The 24,046-nt window shown below is 39.0% G+C and overlaps 1 protein-coding gene across 5 annotated transcripts; it reads right to left on the bottom strand.

Moving 5' to 3' along the window:
* YME1L1 (YME1 like 1 ATPase) lies at window positions 1-22,789 on the bottom strand. 5 transcript variants are annotated; one of them, XM_086466653.1, is made up of 20 exons: window positions 22,679-22,789; window positions 19,270-19,401; window positions 18,172-18,334; window positions 16,014-16,112; window positions 14,226-14,335; window positions 12,954-13,104; window positions 12,754-12,861; window positions 11,792-11,874; window positions 10,835-10,925; window positions 9,025-9,177; window positions 7,564-7,696; window positions 7,008-7,070; window positions 6,376-6,488; window positions 5,848-6,003; window positions 5,056-5,207; window positions 4,060-4,186; window positions 3,887-3,960; window positions 3,148-3,234; window positions 1,803-1,969; window positions 1-740 (listed from the first exon to the last, which is right to left on the bottom strand). In XM_086466653.1, exons 1-19 carry the CDS (start codon window positions 22,706-22,708, stop codon window positions 1,826-1,828), a joined length of 2,169 nt encoding a protein of 722 aa, XP_086322779.1. In that variant the 5' UTR covers window positions 22,709-22,789; the 3' UTR covers window positions 1-740; window positions 1,803-1,825. The 5 variants fall into 5 exon arrangements, with proteins under 5 accessions (XP_086322779.1, XP_086322778.1, XP_086322781.1 ...); XM_086466652.1 differs by having other exon boundaries at window positions 119-1,969; XM_086466655.1 differs by having other exon boundaries at window positions 119-1,969; window positions 12,772-12,861.
* Window positions 22,790-24,046: the final 1,257 nt, after the last annotated feature.

The raw sequence follows: 24,046 nt of genomic DNA, 5'->3' as shown, positions 1-24,046 counted from the left end.
TTTTGCCATAATTCTGAAATTTATTTACAAGTTTAAATGTTTTATACACCTCAATTTACATAGTAGGGAACTTGGTATTACATTTTATAGCAATTTACAGTGAATAAAACCAAATATGCATAATTAAAATTAACCTTTATTACTCCAAAAACAGATGCCAAATATGCAGTATACCTCCATTGGCATATTCCTAAAATACATGTACAACTCTTAACTAGTCAGCCTAGACATTTGGTATACTGTTTTATAACATTTGGACGTTCTCCCACACTGCACTGGGATGCCACTATAGTAAGCTGACAAAAATAGGCAAACAGAAAGTTATCCTGGTTTTGAAAGAAAAAAAAATAATGCATGTGCTCTTACTAAACCCCCCCCAGGTTACAATCAAGCACTACACTCAGAAAACTCTAAAATACTATGTTACTTCTAGGTTTAAGTGCAGCTACCAATTCCCATTCCCATTTATTGGCACCAGCCCAACTACTTTAACATCCAGGTACGGTAACCTTCAACAGGAATACGCTAAGGCAGGCCCTCTCTGCAACACAAGTTCATAGTCCCAAGAGTCTATAATTCTTTGTGCAGAAAGATCATCAAGGTGTGTTATTCCCAAAAACCAGTTCCAGGAGATCAGAAGAATACCGGCATATAATCGCTAGCAATCACTTCCACTTGATTGGAAACTGCTTTTGTTTTCAAAACCTTTTTCTTATAATTCTTAGAACTTCCAGAGGTTTCTGTAAGGGTTGAAAGAAAAGGCTTTGTTTCCTATTTCTGCTGTTGAACAGAACCGGGAATGTTATTTGACACAAGACATGTTTCAAACATTTTTCTGAACTACTCTCCAGTGAGTAATATTGCCCCTTTGAAGAAGCGATCTGTTGGATTATCAAACGCCCATATGCAGTATTACTAGAAACTCGTGCTGCAGGATCTCCAGCAGTGTAAAAGCACTGCCATCAAAGCACAGTTATCCATCTCCTGCAGTCATTAAAAAAAAATGCAAGAATCCTGTCAGCAGCACATCAGAGGTCACAGGTATTTCTCTCATCCCTGCCACAGTTCTGCCCAAAACATGGTCCAAAGAGTCTTAGACATGTTCAGCCTGTTGGTTTCACACTACAGTTTCTCTCCCAGCCATACCTGTGTGCATTTTAACCCCGAGAGCAGTGCAAACACAATCACTTACGTTTTTGTCTGACGTGGAGCTCCTACAACTCCCTTGAACAGAGATGCACTGTGTGGCCACTTCATTCTTAGAGATGTTTTGTTACATTTCTAAGTAAGAAGTTGTCTTTAAAAGTGATCTCTAGCCCGAACCAGAGCGTGAGCACTAGTCAGACTGCATACTACTGTTTTATACATCAAGCTGCCACCACCCATAAAACATTCCATAGCACACATTGTGGGGCATCACTTCAAACGCACACGCAGCAGCACGGCCCAGGAAGCTATGCCAACACACAGCGGTCTGTCTGCATGTTTTTCTTCTCAGCTTCCACACGTTTGACTAAACCAAAATGCCAAATTCAACCCTGAGATTTAGCCTTCTGAATTAACTTCTTGTGCGAAGAGTACAGGGAGCAGAGGATGAGGAACTTGCTTTATTTTGTGTGTCTTATTCTGATGAGACACAACAAACAGATGAGTAATAGAAGCTCACAAGAGACAGAATAATATTAAAGTGTCACTAATGCCATACGCACATCAGAAGGGAAAAAAGGCTACGCTGCGTAAGACTACTGCATTGCTAGATGTACATTCTTCAAACATTGCTAGATGTACATTCTTCAAATTACCAGTTACTGCATCCCGGAAGTTATCATCTTACTTCCAGTTTTTTTCCCTCTAGAACAATTTGGATTTCTTTGGCATCCAAGGTCTCATATTTCAATAAAGCTTCTGCTAAATTCTTGTGTTCTTTTGCACGAGTCTTCAGGATGTTCTTCGCTCGCTCATACGAGTCCTAATATTAAAAAAAGGTGGAAGGAGATTTTAAAACTTTAGGACAAAACCAGCAAGATTCCACTTTAAAAATTGTTTCCAGGTAAATACAGCTTGAAACAAACATTTTAAGTTGTGCTTTACGCTTCATAGCTGGCACAGTTCCCATCTCAAAGATTTAAAACCTAGCTGGCATACTTAATAAAAGCCAAAACAAAAAACCAAAACCACTTTATGCCACCTTTGCATTTGCAGAAGTAGGACTATAAAATCCGGGGACAAACCTTAGTATTTTTACATATGACTTAGAAAAGACTGGCTAGATTTGAAAATTTGCTGATTAAATTAAATATATTTGATTTTACATTATGAGCAGTGCTACAGCATTCAAGGAATGTCCCTCAAAGATTAAAGTTTTTAAAAGCCTATAAAGCTCTCCAAGTATTATGTACCTGTAGAAAGCGGAAAGCTACCCAACAGGGTACCAGCTGCTGCAAGTAGATGCACATAGCCAGCATCGCCATCTCCAACTTTAACTTTTAGTTCTACCTAAGGAGTTCTTACACAACCAAGTCAGTTCAAAAACAGCTACAGCGAAAGTGTTGATCATCCAAGTGTTATGACAGAAACAATTCTCCTGCCTGTACCACAGTAATTCAGATTACCAGAGCAGTGATCTGGAAGTTCTGTAATTATCCAATGTTACAAATTTCCCTGAGCATCTGACACTGACCACTGTGAGGAACAGGAGGATACTGGAAAAGGCAACTCTGACCTGACACGGCTGTTCCTGGGCGTCTACACAAAATTATTTAGCTGCAAGTTACGAAATGTGTGAGTAACACACACCATTCACATCTGTTCTAAAGCAATTCATAGCCACACATTTTTTTCCTGTGAATTGAATAGGCAAAACACAAATCCTGACAAAAATTCACTTTTGTCATTTCATAAACACACTAAAGTGTGTATTAAAGAACCCAACACCACCAACTTGTTTCCCACTACTTGTGCATGACAATCACCAAAAAAGTTTTGATATGCTGAGATTCAAAGCTGCAGCTATAGTAAATACCTGGGAATACTTTCATCCACCTGAGTACTTTCACCCGTAAACATTACCAAACCGAATAATCCAGTAAACTGATGCTCAAATCATCTCAAAATAAACATATCAGAGGGAGGGGGGGAGAATCTTACCCGCAGAAGCGATCTTACTTCCTGTTCAATTGCAGACTGAGTTTCAGGGCTAACCTTCCCTGTATCGGTGTAGGTCATAACACCAAGCTAAAAACAACAAAAATAACATTTCTTGCCCCTGTTGCGGTAATACACATAGAACACTGTAAGAGCTCCATCACCTATTGCTTCTATGCACAAACAAATAAAATCATTAATCAAATGCTTGCTGAAGTGCTGGCAATAGCGGCAAAACAAGAAGCCTATGCACCAACTATGTAGTCACAGCAGAGTTCTATTTCAAGGGGTCACTGTACAGATCCTGATTAAGCGTCTTCTCATTTAAAAGATGAACCAAAATATCTCCAGATTACTACAATTTGATGAGTAACAACAATGACTGAAGAAGCTTCCTTAGAGGTCTAGAAAAGTCAATGCTGTCACACACCTCCCACCCCGCACCCCCCAACCACAAGATTATCCTCAATTCCAACATGTTTCATTTTATTATAAACATTTTCTGCAGACATTAAGTAACTTTCAAGGTAATTTTGAGGGGAAGATGTTGCAAGGTAATCTTTAAACTGTCAAATATACAGGTTTTCTAGTTGAGCTCTCTACAGCAGGGCCAGTCATAAGGCTTACTTTCTTCTTTGCCAGAACTGCTTAGTCTCTGCTCACTGACAGCCACACAGGCATTTAGTTACGCAACCAAACATTTCTTGTTACCATATCAATATTTAAGGATTGATGATACTACCTTCTCGCTCATTCCAAATCTAGTCACCATCAGTTTTGCAATTTTAGTAGCATTGTCAAAATCACTGGAAGCACCTAGAGAGCAAACAGATTTAAATTAGTTACTGAATCCAAGTTAAACACGCCAGTCCACAAGCTTCGATCAAAAATTCTTTTAACTACTGATCAGATGACCTGTTGTGATGTGATCACTTCCAAATATAAGCTCTTCTGCTACTCTTCCTCCCATACAGACATCCATCTGCGCAAGCAACTGGGATCTAGTTTCACTCCATCTGTCATTTTCTGGGAGCAAAGATACCTGTAAGATACAGAACTGTGGTCATGTAACGACAGATGGAAGAAATACTGAAATAATCTGAAAAATATTCTTGTTTATATCCAAAGCAGATACAAAGGCTTTTACGCAACAATTCAACCGCTCTGGACCTCCTCCTAGTCTACACACTCACCAGGTTTGCTCGGAAGTGCTCAGTCTACCAGCTGAAACAGCCTCCTACAAGCACCACATAAAGTTAAGCAACTTAAACCTACCACCAGAAGAAACACAACAATCTATTCTATCTGTTTCTCCTTATTCCCTACACTTGTACTGAGCACAAATCAACTTGCCCGGAGGATTCAAGCCAACGAGTTTCTTTAATTAAACACATTAACTTGGCTAAAGTTCAACAAGAAACAGGCATAATAGAAGTATGTTTCTGTTCAAATGCTCAGCAGCTAAAGGCAGAAGAGAAAGATTTCGGGATATCTATGCTAGAAACTGGGTAATAATCAGTTAGGTTTGGAAAAAGTCACATTGGACAAAGAACAACTTCCTAAAGGACGTTTGTGTTAGAAGTACAGTTGAGCAATGCTTCTACTTTCCAGTCCTTTCGACAGTCTTCGAAGTTTCGCTGTTGGGTGCTATTTTAACTGCAGCAGAATTAAACATACTTACCTTTCTTTCCTTGTATATGTGATCTATTATGCTAGCATACGCTATTTTGTTTCAAAATGAAGGAAGGAGCTTTCTATCACAGAAAAGATGATCAGGGAGTTTTCCAAGTGATTGCCCATAACCGAGTATTCCACCACACTACAACAGGCATTAACAGAATTACCACAAACAGCATTGTTGGCAAATTCCTCAACAACACTAAACCAACATAAAATTCTAGAAATACTCACATGTCCAAGTGTCGTTCCTCGTGTCATGATTGTAGCCTTGTTGATGGGCATTGCATCCTTAGTATAATACGCAATGATGGCATGTCCAGATTCATGGTAAGCGGTGATGGTTTTGTTTTTCTCATCAATTTCTACGCTTCTGCGTTCAGGTCCTTAAACATTAGATAAACTTTTTTGTATGGTTGACCACCACCATCCACACGTTACATATACTCAAAGAGAGCACAGAGTAGCTGAGAAACAGCATGCAGGCAAAATTAACTAACGCTCAAATGTTTACAAGTAGGATTTTAATGTCTGAAATGGACCTCAATATACTCCACAGACAAGCTGCTTTTAAAGGAATAGATTTAAAATGCAGTCTGAGTATCTGAGAAAATTCCATTTCTTCTTCCAAGTATGAAGAGACCAGATTTTTAGTTGTATATGTCTCAGATCCAGGTTTCTGGACACGTCTTCTCTCCTTTCCTTTACGAATAAGTAGGGGAAGGGTAAGAAATCAAGCCTGTGTCTTCCTCTCGGCTGAATTACAACATGTGGTATTTTTGATTAAAAAAAGTATCAAGCCTTAAAGAATGTATTCCATACTAGATTTTAAATACTGCTCTCTCGTCTCAAAAGATTCTATTCAGAATTAACTAACAGGAGACTTACTTTTATAAAACAAAAAACCAAAACCCACCAAGAAACCAAAAAAAAGCACCATAAAAACTTCTGTCTCAAAGTCTTAATCACAAAAGAAAACCCCTGTGTTCTGTACCATGTATGTGTGTCTTTTGTAGAAAAACCTACCCATTAGAATTTTGTCCTTGGAGAATTCTAGTTCCTTCATGGTTACCATATCTTTTCCATCAACAGCTGCCTTTAAGGCAGCTTGATTTACAAGATTCTCAAGTTCTGCTCCAGAAAATCCTACCGTGCCTCGTGCAATTATTTCTGGATCAACAGCTGAGGGGAAAAACAAACAAACTTGTCATTACAGTCCATATTGCTCCTGAAAAAGCTTGTATCACAAAGAAATATCATGAAATGATATTTTCATAAGCAAGAATCACGTTCTATTAAAAACAATGTGTTAAAAAGATTTTCAGCTTTAAAAGTGACACCTAATTCTTAAGACACTATGAACTGCTGGGGACTAGAAAGAAACACTGCCTCAGAAAACTGCCATCACACCCCATACTAGACAACTTGTGTGTTCTGCACTGAGATGCATGGTAAAGCCACAGTTGCAGATGGAATAAAGGACTAACACGAGTGGGCTGATTCAGTATAAAAACTGTTACATAAAAGGATATTACAGTCAAGTATTTTACTTACATGGATCATACTTTATCTTATTAAGGTACCACTTCAGAATTTCCGTACGACCTCTTACATCAGGCTTGGGAACAGTAACTTGCATATCAAAGCGACCAGGACGTATTAAAGCGCTAAGGGAAAAGAATTTAATACACTGATTTAAAAACACTGCAATGAACAGTTACTAACGTATATAAGTATCAAAAATCCATCTGGTATTTCCAAAGACATCTACACAGGCTATGCCTAGTGCACAGATGCAAAGAATACATTTTTCTTATCTGTTTGTAAGAAAGCGGATGAGAGATGTTTGTTACTCCCTCATTTTAAAGGTTTTTTTTGCATTTGAAAAATTTCACATTGCAGACAAGGAATGCAGCTGGTCAATTTAAGTAAAAAACTGCCAGAAATCTGAGATGCTTAGAAGCATGTTACTTATTTCTTCTCCTTATTTAACTTAACAACATTTTAAATGCCAAAAACTGGTCAACACACATCCTCTTTAGGAGGGGAAAAACCCCAGCTGTACTGTCATACTTGAAGATTATCACAAGCAACTTCATTGTTGCAGCATTGGGGTTTTGTTTGTTTCTTTCTTCCTTTGTGTTTTAATACACGCTCTGTAAAAATAATCAATACGTTATACTCACTTATCTAATGCTTCAGGGAAGTTTGTTGCACCAATGATAACAACACCTTCATTAGGTTTAAAGCTGTATGGGGGGAAAAAAAACGGTGAGAATTTTTTTTTTGGAGACAGCATATACACCTTTTGTCAATAACTACTTCTATTTATTATTTCAGGTGCCCTCAACTGGCCAGTCAAAAACACGCTATCAAACCACAACATGTGATCCAAGAATGACCACGTTTAACCCAGCAATTGGTTAAAAACATGATCTCAAGAGTTGAACTTCTTCCTTTAGATACATAGCCAGCCTAAAAAAAAAATGAGAAATTATTTAAACAAATTGCAGCTATTGTTACTACAACTCAGAAGCTTCTATATGCTTTACAGTAAGGCCATTAATGCTACTGTTGGCAGTACTAGGAAGTGGTCATAAAAGCATCTTAAATTTGTAACCTTAAAAGCATTACAAAAAAGTACAAAACACACCAAAGCTGTCAAGGAAGAAAAATCCACCCAAATACTCAAAACCCCAGTCAGTCAAGCACCTTCTGTGCCCTCAGAATCCATATATTTACCCATCCATTTCAGCAAGAAGTTGATTAATGGTCTGTCTTGAATAGGGATGCATTGGAGATTCAATTCTCTTCCCACCAACAGAGTCCAACTCATCAATAAATATAACACATGGTGCGTTTGCTTTTGCTTCCCCTGACAAAAGAAAAATAGGACACTTCAACCACATAAAGGAACAGCGTACCACGTAATTTAGGATTCTACTATTTCTATTACTCTTGGATTACAAAGTGTTCTATCAGACATCTGGTGATGTCTGATAGATTTTAGCCTAAAAAAACCCAAAAGAAATATATTTTTGAAAGTAAGTAATACAAAAGAGAAGCGAGGTTCTTCATCTCCACGTCTGCTTATTCTTATCATGCTACAAGAAATTTCTAGTAAAACAGATCAATAAACTCTTTGTATTTTGTATCAACTCCTCACAACAGTTTATTTCATAGGCTTGGGCACAGAACATTGACCTATTGAATAAAAATAATACAAAATGTGATGGGTCTAAACACTAACTTATTTTAATAGAACCTCCTTGTTATTTAACAGCAAAGACCTCACCCTCAAGTATACAAGTATTAAAAACACAAAACAAAAATACAGTAATAAACTTTAAGACCATCAACTGGTACATGCATACCAGGATGCAACTCATCTCACCCAGCTAGATGTATCTCTAACACCAGTCACGTGCACTTCTGCTGTGCACAAAAAGAAATGCACATTTTAAGGTACACGTGTTACCTGTCGCACCCCTTCTGTGTGAAGCAAGTCACAACAAAGTCTTCTACAAACGCAAACGACTGCCTACGTTGCATATGCCTGACACTATCAACCCTCCATTTAAGAGAGAAGCTGGATTCCCCTCACCCCACAATAATATTTGCATACTGAAATTAGAAAGCCTCTTCTGTGAAAGTTACCAATCTAAACCTTAATTTTAAAAGTTTCATTATAACGCCCTTTACTCTGGGCCTGTTGATAAGTGTGAGAAAGGAAATCTCAGCTTAGTGCTACACTGTGATGCCATAAAGCTCCAATTCAGATTTTTAAAAATATAAAAATATGAGGGAAATAATTGAGAAGCTTAACACTATTTTTTATTCTTAAATGTACAATTTAATTCAAATTTACAATAATTTATGTATGACAGTAAGTAAATTACAATTTAAAACATTTCATTTATTTTATAGGACATTACCTTTCTAATTAAATTACTTCTATTCTCTCTGGGAGTGTTATAAAATCAGTTACAGTTTTTGCTGTAATTTCATCTGACAACCAGCAAGATTCTACAGTTAATTGATGCTCACAGAATTCTGAAATTTACCTACACAATTAAAGTTTATTAGCCTCATACACTACTACTTTCCAGTACCCAGAGCTGTACCTAATCAAACCTTGTGAACAACACTGAATACTTAATCTTGCATGTGAAAAGACTTCAAAACCACAAATATTTAACTTACTGAACAGGCTTCGGATGCGACTGGCTCCTACACCAACAAACATCTCATCAAACTCTGATCCAGATGCATAATAAAACGGAACATCAGCTTCACCAGCTACAGCCCGTGCAAGAAGAGTTTTACCAGTACCAGGTGGTCCAACTAACAGAATACCTAAAGAGACAAACAAAAAAACAAACGACAATAAAAGCACCAAACTCACACAGTCTTATTATACAGATGCTCTTTCTTCCATGCGTTAGAAGAAATTATTTACACTTGGCTTCAAAGAGCTGGTAACGGCCCATTTCAGATACTGCTCACTACTTGCAGCCCGAAGGAGCTTCCTGTAACAGATCTAGATACACTCCGATCCATATTTAAACAACAAGGACTTCTAAGACTATCAAATAGAAACAGAAGCCTCAAGTATTCTACAAAATGACTGCCGAGCTTAGCAGCTGAATCCCTAACAGTGTGTCCTTCAAACTGACATTTGCCCAGCCATTTCTGAAAGTGGAACTTTTTTCTTTTTAAAAAAATTAAATCATTCCAAGTAATTGACTCTAAACAGTACAGAGCACTAACAGCGAACAGACTTATCAGGTTTACATATTTCAAATTCACTTGGCCTTCTACTACAGTCAAGCTTAATCATCCTTTTAAATGAAAACATTTGTTTCTGAACTAAAGGTGCCGAAAGCTGTATGGAAGAAATAAAGGCCGTTTAAGAGTTCAGTTGCAGAAAACCCCTGCCTTTCAAGATAAAGAACTACTGTGTATTAGTTTAATAACTAAAGAAGGCACAGTAAATTTTGTCTAACCCCAACATATTCATTTGCATAATACAGGTTCTTTTGCAGACAATTTTGCATTGTCTTGGGTACGTTTTCAAGACTAAACAGACATTATGTATCTTTCTCAGATGAGAAAAGGTACAATGGAATCAAAAAATGGTGATAAGAAGCTATTAACTTTCAGAAAAGCTACCCCATAGAGACAGTTAAAGAAAGTGGGGGGAAAAAAAAAAAACAACCAAACAACGAAACAGACCTAAAAACCTCTGGGCTACATAAAGTTCTGTTCAAAAAGGCATTAACACCCATTACACATAACTTTATCGGTAATTTTTTTTAAATATTATGTTACATTCAGTGACAAAGTAAAAGAATTTTTGTAGTTCAGTACATAATCTCTAAAAGGTTTACTTGGGATTTCAAAGAAATACCAATTCTTAGCCCTGTAAATAAGGCTGCTAACAATTATAAACACAGCTTTGGTTTTTGAAAGGCTTTTTGTCTGGAATCTACAGTCTGCTGCTCTGCACTGTCATAGCTTATTACCCTAATATTGAATGTAAAATGTATCCAGGCATCTTTGCTTCTTCTATCTGATTATCTCAGATGCGTCAAATTTTCTGTGGGGGTAGGCAGTAATGACCAATTTTTACGTATAGGGAACTGAAGGCAAGACAGGAAACATGCGACATAACTACCTTAACCTCCACTCCCCTCGCCCAAATACCTCAGTGAAGGGTATCCTTTAACAAAGAAGCTTTCACAACTCTGAGGATCCATTCATTCCTCAAGTATTTTAAACAAGCAAGGAAACCCACTACCTGTCTAACATTACTTCCACTATTGTTCCCAGATACAAACGAACTACAACAACAGTATTTAGGACCATCTTGGTTATATACTTTTTTGATTCCCTAACTAAAGGAAAACTAATCAGAAGCTAGGCTGTAAATTAGTCATTCAGTATAAACCAAAGCTACAAAGATAGCTATGGCTACATAGGATTTTCACTTCTGCTGAGCAATGGTTCTTACCTTTTGGAAGTTTACCACCTAGTACAGTAAATTTATGCGGGTTCTTCAGGAATTCCACAACTTCTTGCAACTCCTGTTTAGCTTCTTCAACCTACACATTAAAAACATGCCACAAAACATAACGAAGCATTTATAAAATACTGCATCTTTTTTTTTTGTACGTGAGTTTTGTATTAGAGGCTAAGTCTCTAACTGTGTATTGATCAAAAATTACCACAGAATTGGTGTGCATACAGAGGGTCCATAAGTTTAATCCAACCTACTTCCTAGAACTGTTCATAGGAATCAGTAAACACTAAAGTTAATAATAATGAAGGAATAACCAACAGTTCAAGACCAGATCTGACCAACAAGATGAATACAGAATCAGAAGCTCAACATCAAGAGACTAGTCTAATTAGTTAAAAAGAGATTAATTGTATCTATTTGTCCAAGGGGAAGGAGAGGAGCAGGTCCTCATTTTGCCACTGACAACCAAAGAACAGTTGAATAGAAAAAATAAAGCTATCCCTTCAGCAGTGACTTGCTCACTTCTTTCTGGGAATCTCCTATCCCCTGTCCTAGCATCAGATATCAGAAAGATACAGTACTAAGACAGAAATGACCAAATGGCATTACTATCTTCTTGCATTGGTCAGTTTCTGAAAAAAAAAAAAAACCAAAAACAAAACCCAAAGAACCAACAGGTTAACATGGATACTTATGCCCTGCTTTTTGCTATTCTAGCCTTTAAAAATGTGATTCAACAAGTCAAAAGTGCCCCTTTTATAAGGTATTAAATGCCATGAAGATATAAAATAAAACAAGAGTGGTTAAAACCCTCCTTGATCTTGGACTGGTCAAAATACATAAGGCTTCAGTTCATACAATGAAATTTCTTGAACAGAGTAAGACATTCCTCAGGCCCACACTAATTAGTTTGGCAAGAACTCACACACACTTTACTTTTGAACTTACCCCTTTTACATGTTCAAAGGTGACATTTTTCAGCTGGATTGGATCAACTGCTGCATCAAAGATACTCGATGTTCGAAAGCGCACTAGTGGCAAACAGCAGATGATGAGTAACAAATTTACACATAAAGTCATTTCATTCCAAGACTGAACTTTGTACTTGAATGTACACCATTAAGCCACTAATTTTACACCTGCCCCTTTAAAAGGGCATGTTCCCATTTACAAGTGTCCACTTAAGAATAAGATTTATTAATTAAAAAAAAACAAAACAAAACAAAACAAAACAAAAAAAAAAAACAAACCACAAAAACAAAAACAAAACTTTAAAACAGTTGCAGTTAATTTAGTGATGCAAGTGCCTTTTAGTCACTTGTGGTACACAAAGCCCTGCATCCAGAAGCATGTACACAAAGCCAGAAGTCCTCCCTCAGCGTTACTGCACATACCCCAACTTTCTTGATAGCCAGGTGGTAACTTAACACAAAGTTGAAATTCTTCATTTACATTAGCTCAGCCTTTGACCGTTCCGCTACTTCCAATAGATTTCTCAAGATGACAATTTGGCCACACAAGTACCTAGTCACTATAAACTAGGCTGTGATTACAAATAAAAAATCAAACCACTTTGCCTACTGCTGACCTAGATAATGCATCATCTAAATTCAAACACATTACATAATTGGGGAACAGTCCGATGATGTCTCTGCTTGGCTCCATGTAATTGTTTCACCAAAAGAATTATAATAATTATACTAACAGCCATTTTTTTTTGTTTCCATAAACATTTTGTTACAGTACTGCCTGAAAGGCTGTAGCCAAAAGCAGTAAGTAACTTTCCTCTTTCATTAGTACATTGAAATGTCATCCTGAAACAATCATAATGTCAAAGTGCACTTAATTTGCGCTAAACCTGCTGGAAGAAACAACAGAAGGGAAATAGGGCAGGAAAAAAGTTAACTAACCAGCATCAGAAAAGGAACCTTTCCCAGGTAAAAACGATGAATATATAGCGAGATAAAAACAAAGAACGAAGAGGAAGAAAGAAAGCAAACGTGATCTTCTTAAGGAATCTGTAAAAGAACACAACAAAGAGTTTTAATACGGGCTGAAGTAAACTACTTGCTGAATGCAAAGACAACACACATGAACTACAACAACTTACCAAGTGTTTTTTGTAGGAATACCTGTGCTTTCAAAAAGCCTTCTGCAAAACCAGTTTTAAAAGCATCCTGGTGTGCCTCTGGGATGTTTTTTGTCTTCATTAGAGTATCTAAGTTTTCAACATCAATTCTTCGCTTTCTCAGGATAAAGCCCTGAAACATTTTCCACAGCAGCATTAGCATACACTAAGTTTTGATACATGGTTAATGTACTACCGGCTAGCACAGGTGAGGGGAAAAAATATAAAAAAGAGTATATAATTCAGGTGCTAGGGGGTCAGACAACATGGGGCAGTAGTTTGAGTGCGGAATCACAGCAGCTACAGCAGGGGCACGCTGGTTTTTGCCAAACAGGTCAGGCTGAGAGCCCTCCTGGACCCCAGCTCCAAACAGAAAACGCAGCCCGAGGCCAATTTGTACACAGGACTCAGTGGGAGTTATTAGCTCAAGCTTTTAGCCTCACAAAATCAACTTAAATTACTTCCAAATGTGAAATATCTCTAAGTAGTTTTGATAGACCTACATCTCTCACGCCCTACCAAATTTGAGAGCAGCACTGTATGGAGCTAGCTCTGGTTTATCTTCACCCATGGTATACCTAGTCCACATATGCCTATAAGGAGGGGAGAGTTTTTACACACACAGTGAGATCAAATGCTTTAATCAGCCTGACTTCTGTACAACCATCAGAAGGAAAAAGTACCGAGGTTAATTCAGTTTTGTTAAGTGCTTTGCTACCCCAAGCACGGATAGTTATCCGCTGAATTAAAAGCATATGAGTGAGTTTGTAACCATAAAAATACCAAGTTTAAAATTTTTGTATCTTAAAAATATACTAGCCACAAGTAAATCTATCCTTAAAACATCAATCACATGCTGAACTGTTTCCAGTTATATATTTATAACATATACATACATTCGTATGTTATACGTTTCAAAAAAATACACATTCTTCTATGTTAAACTCACTGTATTTCTGTTTAAACAAATAATTTATTTGACTCCAAGCTATTTTTAACAAAGCCACAAAAACAGAATACGAAGAATTCTATTTCTAGAGTTTAACATCATATTTATACTCTGAAATTACTCTCCTTAAAAATTCAAATAATCTTTATATTGATGATAATTGAAGCAAACCTGTGTATTAGCAAGAAAAACAGTATGTTGTCATTAGCCTAGCAAAACATCCTTAGTAAACTGTAAAGGTCCATTCAAGAGAAAGAGATGGTCTGAATAAGCCCAAACCAACTTCATAACTTTACCATATTTACCTTCAAAAGTGAAGAAAGCGAACTTTTCGTTTCTGTGAATTGTTCAGACGTTGACTGCAGACGTCTTGCTCTTGATCTCAAAGTCTTAAAGTTCCGTGATGGTACATAAACTTAAAGTAGTAATAATAAATAAAAACGTTAGAAACTATCCAAAACCACCATAAAAAAAAAGCCCAAGAAATTTCATAAACTATTATATGAAAAAGACTATCATGATTGAATTGAATATAATCTTCCCACATATCCACAGCAGAAAGCGAGAATTGCAAACAGCAATCTTCTTAAGATGCCTGATCAAAAAAGTAAAAACCAGAAAACTGTATGAAAGTCACTTCTGGATCTAATAGTAATAAACTGGATAAATAAACCAATAAATTTTAGTTCTGTAAATCATTAATTATGTGATGATGAACCATGTTTGTGATCTGAACTTGCCAGCAAACTGCTTAGTTTCACAATGTATTTTTCCCACAGTTTTTTTTGTTAAAATAATCAGGAGTTCATGCTGTGAATTACAGATAATTAGTGGACCCTATCATTGTCTCAGGGAAGAGAAGAGACATACAGCTGAATTAAATCCAGGCAGGCTGACAAACATGTAACATTCAGAAGCTAATCCAGAAGGATGGGAATGAAGGTTCATACTCTAAGGTAAGCTTTGTCTAAAAGCTCAGTTGTTAAGATGCCCTGAAGAGCTCGCCAACGGCTTAGGGCGCTGTTAATTTAGAGACTGATGAAAGAAATGAGACCATTTAAACGCAGTGAGCTTGGAGCCCCGCACCTCCCAGTGAGCTTGGAGCCCCGCACGTAATCTTCTATCGCATCAGAAACCTCGCAAGGGAGACTTTATCACATAAGTAACAAAATCCAAGGATATTTATTTTCTTTCACTACCACATTCTAAAATAATCACCAATACCACTAAGTTATACAGTTTTAACTAAATCTTCTGTTATTACAGAATAGCACCAGATAAAAGGAACTTCTGGAGGTGACCTAGTTAAACCCCTGCTCAAACAGGGGGGTTGAGCTAACCCCAACATCAGATCAGCTGGACCTCATCCAGCTCAGTTTTGAAAATCTCCAAGGATTAAGATGTCACAACCTCTCCAGACAATCTGTTTCAGAACTTAGCCATTCTCACTGTGAAAATTTTCCAACAGGAATTTCCCTGATTAGATCACTCCTTGCCTCATCTTCTGCTAACTTTAAAACTTCAGATCCTTCAGCTTCTCCCATACATTAAATGCTCGAAAATCCACACCCTTGCTTGTGGCCCATCACTGGGCTATCTCCATTTTGTCAGCACCTTTCTTAACCATGGGCACAAACCCAGACACAGCATCCAGATGTAGCATCAGAAGAACTGAATAGAGGACATCACCTGAACTCCCTGAGTTCCTGGTTATGTTCTTGCTAATGCAGCCCTGTTGTCACCCATCACAAATCCAGGAGTAGTTTAAATCAGTCACTAAACACCTTAGAAAGTTCATCTGGATGAATACTAGATTCAACTGATTTATTGTTTCAAAAGTAGTCAGCTCATCTATCACCTTTTAACAATATGTTCCACAACTACTGACACATACCATGCTTACTAACTTAATTCTGGAAATATACTACCCAAATGCAAAAATAACTTCATGATTTAAAGTGTTAATATGAATATAAAGTTCCTCCTGGAAGTTTACCAGTATTTCCCGAGTGACACCTCTAATGCAAAAGTAAAATATTTTCCCAGAATAAAAAGATACTAGATTAAAAACAGAGTAGTCTATTGTTTTATACCTGGCCAACACCGAACATCTGAACAGAAATTTTGGAGGGGATTAGGACGCTGTCTGTACAAACAAGATGAGCGTAAAGCACTGAAAACATCCACAAAACCTGTAAAAAGGTACAGCAAAGTGTAAATACATATTGCATTAAATGGCAACTGAACATTACTTCTCACATAGTGGCTGGTTTGGCTTTTTTACTTTCTCAAATATTAATTCTATTTTACTATGGTCGTTCAGGCATCTATAATTAAACAAATTAACCATTACCAGCACATAGACAGTTAACTTCTTTACATTAACCTATGTCAGGCACTTTGCAATATACTGGAATTTTTTCTAATTAGAACTTCCAAAAAATACCGGTACCCAGAATCATGAATTTTAAGCTGTATCTGCACATCTGTACACAGCTGAATAAAGTTATCTAGACTGGACAGGAAACCAAAGACTTCCATGAAGCTGAAGGACCAGCATTCAACTAATCATTCAGTTTCAAAGGTTTCAAAGAACAGATTACTCATGGGCATTTTAAAACAGACTATATGTAATGTATGAAAACATTTTAAACTATACGAAGTGTAATTAATTGTACAGTCCTTATGCAATGCAGAAACAAAAAGAAATAAAAGAGTACCACAGTGAAAAAGTTAGTAGCAGATACTATTTCAAGCACGCTGCGGACTGCAAGACAAGCGGACTGTCATTTAACTGTTGTTTAGCTACCAAAAGCTCAAAGAACTCATCCTCATTTAGCAGGCAAGAATCATTTAAGAAACAGCAGAGACCTGGGGAGGCAGGGGACAAAACTGAGGCCAAGCCTGCATATGCTCTCTTCCACAGTAATTCAGAAGCTAACGTAATCACAAAAAGGGTGGGGGCGTTTGTTCTGAGAGAGTTATTACATCAGTTAGATGCATCTAGGACAGCAAAAAGGAATACTGAAAGTTTCTACTAAATTTTTTGAAGTTATATGATTGTAATAACAGCCTACAGCTAACAACTGAAATACTGAGGAACTATGGGAAGGCGAAAAAAAGATTAGCTGTTAATTCTCCAATACTGTGTATTCCACAGTCTCCTACACTGCTGTATATTGGCTAATCTAATACAACATAATTATGAGCACATTAGTCTAAAAAAATATACTCTCCTCACTTCACGCACAAGTATACACACAACATACACATATCAATAGTAAGTGTCATCCATAGCATGCAGTGTCACCTACACCAAAAGTACGCTCTAGAAGATTCAGCATCTCCCTCACCTCTGGCAGTTTTCCACCTCTAACCTTGCCTTCCCAACTGTGAACAAAACAACCAGCCTGGGGAGCTTCCATGTTAATCTATCAAAGCTTTGAAGGATTGGAAACCTTTTTCTTCACATTCAGGTAACTACCTCCAGGCTAATTTTTTTCTCTCTCACATCACAATGCAATTTAATACTTTTTCTCTAATAGTAGCCCTGAGATACTATTCTTTACTCCTTCTCCCAGCTGCAATATTACATATGCAGCATCTCAAATGTCAGCTATGTGCTTCCTTCGAACATATTCTCAAGCACCCACAGTGGCCTTGCTTCCTGTATTTTAGACTAATCCAAGCAAAGCTTCTTTAACTGTAAGGAACCACTCTTGGTTTATTTCAGCAATGAAATACTCTACATGGACTGTTTACAGTTTGCCACCCTGAATTCCTTTCTAATGAATGTCCTTGTGTAACGTTTCTTCAAGCAAAAAAGGAATAACATAGTAAACTGGAAAGGTTCATGACCATGTTACATTAGTACATTAGCAAAACCTAATTTCTTCAATTTGGTGAAACAAACTGGTGTAAAAATTCATAGCTCAGGTTCATCATTAAGTGACAATGCATTTGTACTACAGCTGAGTTCAGACAAATTTAATAGCAGCCAACTTCAAATCTGAATTTGAAGAAAGAATTCCAAAATCTGGGTTGAATTTTCTAAAATTCCCAAGATTCAAAAGCATCACTCTAGAGACAACCTGTACACAATAAAAAAAAAATACATTAATACTCTTTTTATTAAAGTTTTTTAAACTATGAGTTATCTACAGCACAAGAAATTAAACTAAAGAATAACTGTGTTTACCTTTATAATCTAACTCTTACCAATTCTCATTAGCACTTTACTCTGAAACATACCATGCTTATTTTCAAAGAAGGACTGTGCAGAGACGTATGATGTATGCCACTGTGAAGAGACTTTGTTTTCTGCACAGTAGCCAGGAAGCAACCTGTTCACCAATTCTTTGAACTGGTTAGCTTTCAAATCAGACAATCCCAGATCTCTTAAATGAAGTACAGACTGCAAAATAGAAATAAATGTTCAAAATTTACTTAAGACTACTTTAGGTGAAAAAAATAAGAATAACTGAGTGAAAGGATGTGAGTTTAAAGGAGACCAGATTCTCTTACCAAGTAGAAAGACAAATACAAGAACTGAATAAATGAAACACACTTTCAGTTTCATTCAGTAATCCAGGTCTCCCGCAGAAATATATTAGAAGCAAATACAGAATCACTACAAAAAACAAACAATGGAATCACAACACAGGGATGATTGGTACAATCCATGCTGATTTCCAAAGTTCTGCAGTTAGTGAGAGACTCATCTTTTTTTTTTTTTTTCCCCTCACAAACACTTTCTTAGTTATAAAATTTGTTGTAAGAAATGAGTTGAAAGAGAAGTGGCAAGATACAAAGTGGCAAGATTTTACACTTTCTGTATTTTGATTTTCAACGTGAAGAACAAAAAAATACCTAATAATAAAAGATATTTTAAGGAAAAAAAAAAAAAAAAGAAAACATGCAAATATGCTATTTAATCTCTCAAAATCCCTCAACATATTTTGTTACAATCCGTTTTCTCACAAGCAATAACGAGACACACTTTGCCAGAACTCAGAGAGTGAAAAGACAATACGTGGTTTATTAACAGAAAATAACAATAAGTTGAAAGGGAAAACAAATCCCCTCCTTATTTGCAAATAACTACCGAGACAAGTAACAGTATTTCATTAGTAAGAAAAAAAGCTGGATTTTTGTAGAATCCTTACTGCCAAAGCTCCAGCTGAAGTTCTGTCAAAAAGTTACATTCTATGTGTTAATGTTCTGTTTCACTTAGACACATTCCATTATTTTATAAAAAACAAGTCAAATATTAAATTCACGTAAAATTATGTTATCCAGACTTAATTCAGTTAAAAGCAAACCACTACTTCTTCCAAAGGTTTTCAGTACCTCGCTCTTCTGAGGATCATGCTCTGGGGCTGTGTCCCGCTGGACAGGCTGCAAGGATGCTGTGCTGGCAGCAGTAGTAGAGCTTTTTGGTGAATGAAATGCATTGATAAGGTGACTCAGAGGAACAGTAGCCTGCGGGGAAAAAAATTAATCAGATAATGATTTAAGCTTGTTTAAACTATTTAGACATATCTTCATTCCAAACCCTGACTCATAATTGCATGTCTTGTACACTGCTTTTTAACTGAGGACTTTATTATAAACCACATGAATTGAGCTTCAACACCACAGTGCTAGCCAATACCTCTATTTGAAGAAAAAGGAAAGTTTAAGTAAGCATGACAGATTGGAAGCTCACAAAGTTTGTAAGAGGAAAAAAAACCAAACCAAACCAAAACAACCAGGCTACATTTCCTCGTTTTCAAGCATGGTTTAAAGAAAATAATCACTAGATTTGCAAAGACGGAAGGAGGTACAGGTCATCAACACTGAGGAGATGCAAGGACTGCCCTCAATTTGCACCTAAGATAATGTTTAGTTACAAAAAAATAACAGCCAACTTCTTATAGATTGTTCTCTTTGAAACAGCAGGGAAACAAAACTGCTACTACACTTAATACCTCCTTCAGAATATCTGCTCTGTTTTTCCTTTTTTTTTTTTTTTAATCTATCACTTGTTTGCTCTGTTAGATGTGTGCTGCCACAACCAGATGCCAGAACAAGGATTGTTGATGTCTTCTAACAAACAAACTAACTTAATAATCATTTCATGCAAATAAAATACAAAACTTTGTGAAACTGAATGTTTTTCCCTGTAGTCACCACATCCCCATCATAGTCTGACATCAACTGACATTCCAAATAGGTGGTTTTTTTCCCCCCTACATAGCAATAAAAGACACAAAAAAGGAAACACAATCAACATGGGGAGAAAGAAAGGAAAAACTATAGCAAACAACTTCTATGCTGAAAAGTCTACAAGTTGGGACCATCTCTTGAAGTGTTTAAAATCTGTTTATAGTTACTCTCATTCAGGAACCTTCTCTCCTTTGGAAGAAATGTTCACTTAAAATAATCCTGAGCCTGTTTTGGTGTCTGTCAAGACAGAACTACAGTCACCATTCTGATAACACTTCACAACACAGCCCCAGAAGAGAAGCAATGTTCTTTCAACAACATAAACAGAAAGAAACTGGTAAATGAGATGTTTACCTATTTAGTGGTAGGCCTTAATTTCAGACTTTAATATGAAACACTACAACAGAGTAAATTCTAGATCATCCCTGGACAGATATCCAAGCAACAGATCTCATCAAGCTGGTTGCCCTTGAAACAACTTGAACAGAAAGCTCAGTGGCTGCTTTACAATAGCATTGAATCACAAGGATTTATCAACATCTTACTAATTCAGAGATTACCATTCTTACGTAGTACTGAATCCTGTATTATTTTCCACACTAATACTTTTATAACTTGAGGCATCTGTATTTTTCCTGCATTATACAAATGTTTCCCAAAAGTTTCCTTTATGTTTTCTTCCCACTTTGGCAACATACCTAAGTGTCAAACTAACCTACTGCCGTGGTTTAACCCCAGGTGGCAGCTGAGCAGTGGGATGGGAGAGAGAACTGGAAGAGTAAAAGTGAGAAAACTCATGGGTTGAGATAAAGGCAGTTTAATAGGTAAAGCAAAAGCCACATGTGCAAGCAAAGCAGAACAAGGAATTCATTCCCCACTTCCCATTGCAGGCAGGTGTTCAGTCATCTACAGGAACGCAGTAACCATTACTTGAGAAGACAAATTCCATCACTCTGAACATCCCCCCTTTCCTTCTTCTCCCCCCAGTTTTATATGCTGAGCACATCATATGGTATGGAATATCCCTTTGGTCAGTTGAGGCCAGCTGTCCTGGCTGTGTCCCCTCCCAGCTCCTGGTGCACCCCCAGCCTGCGGGTGGTGTGGGAGCAGAAAAGGCCTTGGCTCTGTGCAAGCACTGCTCATCAGTAACGAAAACATCCTCGAGTTACCAACGCTGTTCTCAGCACAAATCCAAAGCACAGCCCAACACCAGCTACTATGAAGAAAATTATCTCAGCCCAAACCAGCACACCTACTCAAAGCATACACACACATCACAGTCAATTTGCAGTTCAGCAGCACTCGGTCAGCTCAGTGACACCTCGTGATGGGTACAGAAGTCCAGGTGCACCACAAATCAGGGCTCCTCCTCTGGCAGGTGACTTCCGTGTATTGTGAATACACGGAACACATAATTCCAACACTTCCAAAACAACTCTGTCTCATCACATGTCACCAGGGCAGAGAGTGGGGCTGCAGCTCTGCCTGCTGGAACAATACCGGATTGCAACACCTCATCAAGCCTCTGCCTATGAAAGTCCTTTCGCAAGAACTTTCATTTCTGTGGTGACTAGATAGAAGATCAAGAGACAATGCTGTGAGACATGAAAACTGCCTTGGAATTAATTGTCCGAAGTTATAATTAAACTCTGGGAGTTTGTGGTAAAACCACTGAGCCTCCAGATGTCAAAGCCAGCATCGCAACCACTAACAAAGCTTTCCTCCTGCATCTCCCACTAGGAAAATGTGGAATGACAAATTCCTAAAAATATCACCACAAGTTCTGTCATTTCACTACACTAACAAAAGCAATTAGCACGTTCCCCGCAACTGGAAAGCACAACCAACTCCCGCTGTGGAATAAGACCATCGCACACTAAACACAAAACATAAACCCACTGGTTCAGATCAAAGTCCATAAAACTCAATAGTCCCACCCAACTCACTACCTAATGAAAGATGCCTTCCCGACTGCGTCCAGACTATACTATATAACAAATAACTGAGGAACTTTTCCTCCACTAACTCTTCCAAGTCATTTCTTTTTGGCTTCCACAAGAATCTGCGACAATCAACAGCACAGTTCAACTTCAGCTATGATCACAACATCCTGCCTTGCTTCCAATAAAAAAAAAAAAAACACTGAAAAGCGCCATCTCCAGGCGATTTCATCATTCCAGATTTTACAAGCTTTTACTGTACCTTCCCGTCTCCACTTACGTACACTTCCCCCACGTAAGAACCCTAGGCCGCTGTAGCTCCTCTCCCAGCTGCGACACTCGGTGCCGGCGAGCCGGCAGCCCCCGCGATGCGTCCCCCCACACCTCGTTCGCTCACGCCCGGTCAACACTCTCCAAATCCCCGAAAACGTGGCATCCCCGATCTCGGCTCCTCCAGCCGAGGCCCACAACCCCCGGCCATCCGAGTGGCCCCACCCGGACATGAAATGAGCCGCCAACCGCAGCCCCGTGGAGAGGCGGCTCCAAACATGCCGAACTGCGCACCGCAACGGGCCGGGACCGCCGCCGGTGCGCTCCGTGAGCCCCCTCACCTGCGGCTGCACGGTCGAGAAGGAAAACATCCTCCTGGCGGGGACGGCGGCGGCAACCACAGGCGCCTCTTCCGCTTCCCAGCCCAGACGTAGGAGCCGTGCCCGCCTGTCAGCCGCTCACGCCCTGTGGCGGCCGCCGCCGCCGCCGCCGCCGCCGCCGCCAGCAGGAGGGCTCCGCTCTTCGGGAAAATGGCCGGCCCCTGCGGCCGGCAACGACCAGGCCCGAAGCTGTCCCGGAAGCGGCTGGTAGAGCTTCCGAGTCGCCTCTCCCTTTGCCCCCCCCTCACCTCCCCGCAACCAGGTCGCGTAGCAACCCCTGTTTTCCCGTGTTTCCCGACTCCGCCGCGTGCGGGATCAAACCGTCAGTTACAGGGGGAGGGGGAAGAGGGGCAAACCGTCCTCCCGGGCAGGCCCGTCTGCAGGGGGAGCCGTGCGGCCGGGCCGGGGCAGGGCCGGGCAGGGCGGCGCGGCCGCCGCACAAGGAGCGGCGAGGCTGCGCGGGGAGGGGGAGGCCGAGGAGGAGGGCGGTGCTGGGCCGAAGGCTGCCAGCGCGGGGCCGTGCGCGGGTCGGAAACGGGGCAGCCCAGACCTAGAAGCGCCTGGGGAGCTGCCCGCGCCCCAAGGGGATCGCCGGCGAGAGCAAAAGATTTTACAAATTAGAATATGTGACAGTAACCTAAATACCGCTGTTCACATTCAGTTACAATGTAATCTCTAAAAGACATTATGGGCACATGCGCCTACATAGAGCAGAATCTGGTCTTCGATATTCATCCTTTTTCTATGCTGTGTGCCATTTTTCCCATGGGCTCTCCAATTATTGGCATTTTCTTTCTTTCACCTGACCACTGTTCTTCACTGTTCTTCCTTTCCTCACTGAAAGAGCTACGCCACACCAGCTTACACTGGTTTGGACCAGCACAGCCACAGTGCTGCCTCCCCCTGCCTTCACGCAAGTCTCCTGTTTTCCACCAGCCCTGTCGTGATCACTATCACGAGGCTCAGTGCGCTGATCAGCCAGAAACCTCACCCAACAACAAAAAAGAGATTTAAAACGTGATGAACATTTACCTGGATCCACCTCATGAAAGAGTTTTCCACCCAGCTGTACAATGGCTCGAAGGAAGGGAGAGGTCACATAGGTCCTCTCAGAGGAGCTCAGGCTGCAGCAGAACACACACTGCCTGATGCTAGAGTTTCACAACTGGCATTGCCACGGGGTGCCACCGAAAGGAGCAATCCCTCCTGCTCTCAGCTGGGCTTCTCTGCTGAAATTGCTGCCAATGAGACACAGCTAAACTAGTGCTGCAGAGTTAAATGACAAATACAGCCAATGGTAAATTTGATTTAATACCATTATAGAAAGCT

Source organism: Leptosomus discolor, chromosome 6 (genome assembly GCF_034619465.1).
Source record: "Leptosomus discolor isolate bLepDis1 chromosome 6, bLepDis1.hap2, whole genome shotgun sequence".
In the NCBI taxonomy this organism is placed as follows: Eukaryota; Metazoa; Chordata; class Aves; order Leptosomiformes; family Leptosomidae; genus Leptosomus; species Leptosomus discolor.
The sequence above is the reverse complement of the archived record's forward strand: the minus strand, read 5'-3'. Positions and strand labels throughout refer to the sequence as shown.

Coding starts and splice junctions, on each gene's coding strand:
- YME1L1 (XM_086466653.1), bottom strand. CDS start 22,708: ATGTTTTCCTTCTCGACCGTGCAGCCGCAG. Junction 5,208..5,847: donor CAAGGACAAAATTCTAATGG/GTAGGTTTTTCT, acceptor CTAATGTTTAAG/GACCTGAACGCAGAAGCGTA. Junction 4,187..5,055: donor GAGGAACGACACTTGGACAT/GTGAGTATTTCT, acceptor TGTATCTTACAG/GTATCTTTGCTCCCAGAAAA.